This window comes from Apaloderma vittatum, unplaced genomic scaffold (assembly GCF_000703405.1).
Source record: "Apaloderma vittatum isolate BGI_N311 unplaced genomic scaffold, ASM70340v1 scaffold44468, whole genome shotgun sequence".
In the NCBI taxonomy this organism is placed as follows: Eukaryota; Metazoa; Chordata; class Aves; order Trogoniformes; family Trogonidae; genus Apaloderma; species Apaloderma vittatum.
In genome coordinates, this window is record NW_009733264.1 from 2,396 (window position 1) to 6,966 (window position 4,571).

Genomic DNA, 4,571 nt, shown 5'->3' on the forward strand with positions numbered 1-4,571 from the left:
GCACAGCTCAGCTGAGCACCCTTCAGGTTATCTGACAGGAAGCCCATCGATGGTCCCATCACTGCCAGCTGTCAAGCTGACATTTCTTCAGCTCTGCTGTGTTTCCTGCAGAATTGTGGATGTGTGCTACTCTTGAAAAAGGGCTACCTCCACTTTCTTCTCGCTGTTGGAGGTTGTTAGCTAACGTTCAGGCCAGGCTGCTGTGAGGTTCGGGTGTTAATCCACATCTCCACAGACCGAGACCGTTACCAGCAGTGCTCTCTGCCAGACCTCTTGTCCCTGTGTCCCAAGGCTGCCATTTCTCATGAGGAGGTGGAAAAGGCTGATTTCTGCCCCTTGTGATATGGCAGCGATGTCAGATCCCTCCTGTCTGTTACTCCTTCTGTAACTCCAGCTGACTACTTGTAGAGTCTCCATTAGCTGCCCCTTTCATGTCAAGAGTTGTCAACAGCCCTTACCTTAAGTGAAAATTGATTATCTGCATTGGTTTCGTTTGCAGGATTTTAAGCTCAAGTTTGGCCATCATCAAGGCAGGACAAGTTCTATCTGGCATGGAGGCACAGCTACCATTGTTCAGAGCCCCGGAGATGAAGTATGGGGAATAGTGTGGAAAATGAACACTAGCAATTTAAGTTCACTGGATAAGTAGGTGACTTAACTTTTGCTGTCTTATACTATTTTACAGAGCAATTAAAAAGTAGCAGTTAATTTTTGGTAAAGAGCTGTGTGGGAGCTTTGTTGGCGTAATCAAGAAGGTGCTTTGGATTTTAATATCTGAATTTCATTTCACAGTACATATATTGACTTCTAACACATTTGTGGTTAAAACGGCTTGGTTTTCAAGTTAAAGCTACTTAGGGGCATTTTAATAAGGTATGGACCTTATTTGGAGCTGACATATTTGTCAGGCTCTTTTTTTTTTATTTATCCTTGTCCTCACAATGTTTTGTCCCTTAAATTACTCTAAACCGTATTTCTCCTGTGACAGTGTTCCAGTTGCTTTAGGGAGAGTTTCCCTTGAGACTAACATTAATTTCTGTCTCTATACATCTGTAGACTCCAATTGTAGTGGAAAACGAAGGAATGAGGACAAGACTTTGTAGAAGAGAATGAGATCTTTAATACAGGCAAAGGGACTTCTGGAGGAGGGTATTTTGCATGCCTTGTCTTCTAAGGATTCAAACTTTTTGTGCAGGGAGTTATGGTGGTTTTGTTTTTCCCTTTGAATGGGAGAGGCTGCCTGCACCACTGCAATGCATGGCAGAGAATGTTCCACCCTTGCCCAACAATTAAAACAAGTTTAAGGCAGCCTGAGCAAGTCATTCCCAGGCTGAAGTTGGGAAGACCTCTTGGGCAGACAAATCAAGGTGTAACGTAACTTCTTGCAGGGTCTAAGGCAGGACTTGAACTTATATGTTGTGTATTTATTGGAGCTTTCAGCATGCACGTCCACAGCACGCTGCTTCTGGCATGCTGCTTCAAGGATCATTTGCTCAGAGCAGTTCATCGCTGTCCATTAATTCCAGCAGAAATCTAGGCTAGTGAGGAAGCAGGACATATTAAACCCATTGAAAGCATTACATTAATACAATTCTCCTGCCTTCGGTAGTGTTGCAATTTCAGTTATGACTGCACTGTGCGATGCAGATATGTCCTTATAAACTTAGCCATGAAACTTGTTTTTTGTTGCCTACAGTGAATCTGGAATACAGCAGGAACTATTGCCCAAGTTCTGTTAGCACATCATGGGAATGGGCACTCGGGTCCCGGCTGGGAGTGTTAGTCTCCCACAGGAGGGCATCTAGTTTGTACGCTCCTGGCTGGGGAGAGCTTCGAGGTCCCTGTTTTGTGATCGCCTTGGTTTCCCCCCTGTTGCTTACACTAGCACATAAATCCTGGTCCCCTTTCTGCTGACCTTTACAGAAATCTCCTAATTTACCATGTTTTCTTCCTAAAGCATAAACTTCAGAAGTATAAAGATGCTGTCTGGCAGCATCTGCCTCGATAGTAACACTGTGTTCCCTGTACGAGAGCATGATCCCTGGCATTTGTTTGACAGGGGATAAACTTCCATGCTGGCTCAGATGCTAGACTTGTGTGCTATACTGTCACCAAAAACTGCAGCACAGGTACTAGCATTAACGACTGCCTCACTGATGCCATGAAAGTGGACTGGAAATTGAAGGAAACGTATTCTTGGCTTTTACAGCAATAGTCGATAGCATTCTTCTGAGGATCTCTCCTAACCAACTCAGAAGTGCTTGCAAAAACCTGCTGAAGATCTTGGAATTCTTTGGCTATGCACAAGCAGATATATTTAAGTTCTCAGCCAAGTTATTTCTTGAAATTTCCATGTATGGAGAAAAAAAAATACTCTGTTTGCCCCCTTTGCCTTTTTTTTCTCCCAGTCTGGATAAAGAAGTCTGTGCTTTGTTATCCAGAAGTAGAAGAGGGAATATGTAATTGATGCTGCATGTCTTTAGCTGAATTACTAGTAAAACCATGTAATATATAGAAGACAAATATGGGAGGGGCATCTTTTGCTTAGACGGCTGAACCTTTGGCTTCAAATGCATTTTGGTGCTGTCTCACGGTCAGATATTTATTGGTTTTTTGGTCTTCTGTACTTCACAAATCTATAACTTGTAGATTAAATCATGACTTTTCCTCACATATCCTAGCAATGAACATTACTTAACTGCAACATTTGCATTACACTCACACACCCGCGTGACTTATTTTGCAATCTGTTGGCCTTGAACCAGCAGTTAGCTTCCAGTCTCTACTTGCACTTAGCCTAGTTACTTATATCATGTTGACCATGTTTTGTAGGTTAAATAGCTTGAAATGTTAAGTCTTTGAAAGAAAGTTGTCAAAATGATATTTTGATGAGCAGCATTAAAATCCATGTTATCACTCATCTGTAAAGCACATATATCTAAAGTTAATTGTGCTCTAAAGTGTGTCCTGTATTACATAAGCTTCTCATTTACTTAATATCTGCCCAGACTTTTATCATTGGCTAAATGTTAATGGTTAAAGACACCAAGTAGCCTCGGTTTTGAGTTTGATTTAGTTTTCCTAAGACAACATGATTTTGCTAATAAAAAAATAACAAAATGTTTCTAGCCCTAATCTAGCTTATTGTTGCTCATTGTCTTGTACAAATTAAAGGGTGTCCCGGATAATTGATTGGAATGTGCATTGGAAGAGTTGTGCGAGTTTCCCCTTACTCAAATTTAACACAATGGGCAAAGATAAAACTTTGCAATTGTTTCATTACCTCAGCGGAAGGTAATGAATGATATGCGCCTAGCTCAATAATCCGGATAATCATGATTGTGTTTCTCTTGGAGATTACCAGGTTTGCACAAGAATTAATTCACAAGGAGCACTCACTCTGTAACTTTGCAAGTTAACCACTAGTTACATTTCTTACGGAGCTGAAATGATACAAGCAAATGCTGCTGCTTCTTTAGAAACTTACTTCTGAATGTGAAACAAGTTTGCACAAAAAGTACCAGAATTAAGTCTGTTAACAGCACAGACCACTGTCCTGACCTGAATGCTGTTAGAATAAATGCATATGTTTTACTGCACAGTTGGCTTGAAAGATGCATCAGTTCCTTGACATGAAAGACGTATGTGTCCTTTACAGGCAAGAGGGAGTTGAAGATGGCATTTATGTCCCAATAGAAGTTAATGTCCAAGCTCAAGGAGGAAAGGTACTGACTTGTCGCAGCTACCAGATGAAGGACTATGTCTGTGGTCCCCCTTCTCCTCAGTACAAAAAGGTAAGTGTTGTGTCACTGTAATTTTGGAGAGAAGGAGCAGAAACATATAATGCAGTACTTCTGTCCTATTTAATAGCTACTTTATTTACAGTGGATGGAAGGCCTGAGTAACTAATACAAAGGTATAACTTAATCTTTTTGCAATGTATTAGCGTAATGATGCTCACAGAAGATTGGCAGCTCTTAAAGGCCTACTAAATCACTTTGATTTTTTGGCTTAGTTATACCTTACATGAAGCCTGTTGAACTGGTGAATGAATTAGGACTGGCACAAGTATTTCTGCAGGAGGTTGTTTACATATATGCAGCAATTCTCTGTTTGAACAATTAGTGTACTCTACTACAAGGACAGAGGGAAGCTTCTGTGGGGAGAATACAGCACCTAGCTTGTAGTCTCAGGGACATGGATTATCTCTATTGTCTTACACAGTATCTTACTATCATTTACTATGAAGTCCACCTGCATCCTTTTACAACATGCACCATCAGTCTATCGCAGGACTTCCAGCAGCACTGCAGACCACTGCAGGGTCCCACCTAATGGCTGGTGAAGCAGGAGTGTTTCAGCACTGTTCTGCAACATGCTGACTCTACAGAGACACATGATCCAGTCATGCAGCAGGCCTGACCTGCTTAGCTTGAGATCTGATCAGTGGGCCTGGCATCGGGTGGCATGACTGCATGTCTGGAATTGTGCAGCTATTAGCAACTGCAGGCTGACATCACTGGAAGATGTAGATTTTATTTTACTCCTCTCCTCTCCTCTCCTCTCCTCTC

General features: G+C 41.7%; 1 protein-coding gene across 1 annotated transcript; it reads left to right on the plus strand.

Moving 5' to 3' along the window:
* Nucleotides 1-464: 464 nt before the first annotated feature.
* On the plus strand, nt 465-3,794 carry GGCT (gamma-glutamylcyclotransferase; the record flags this gene model as incomplete). The annotated part of the gene is made up of 2 exons (XM_009875791.1): nt 465-645; nt 3,659-3,794. Coding segments are annotated over 2 exons (317 nt in total), but the record flags the coding sequence as incomplete, so codon positions are not given.
* Nucleotides 3,795-4,571: the final 777 nt, after the last annotated feature.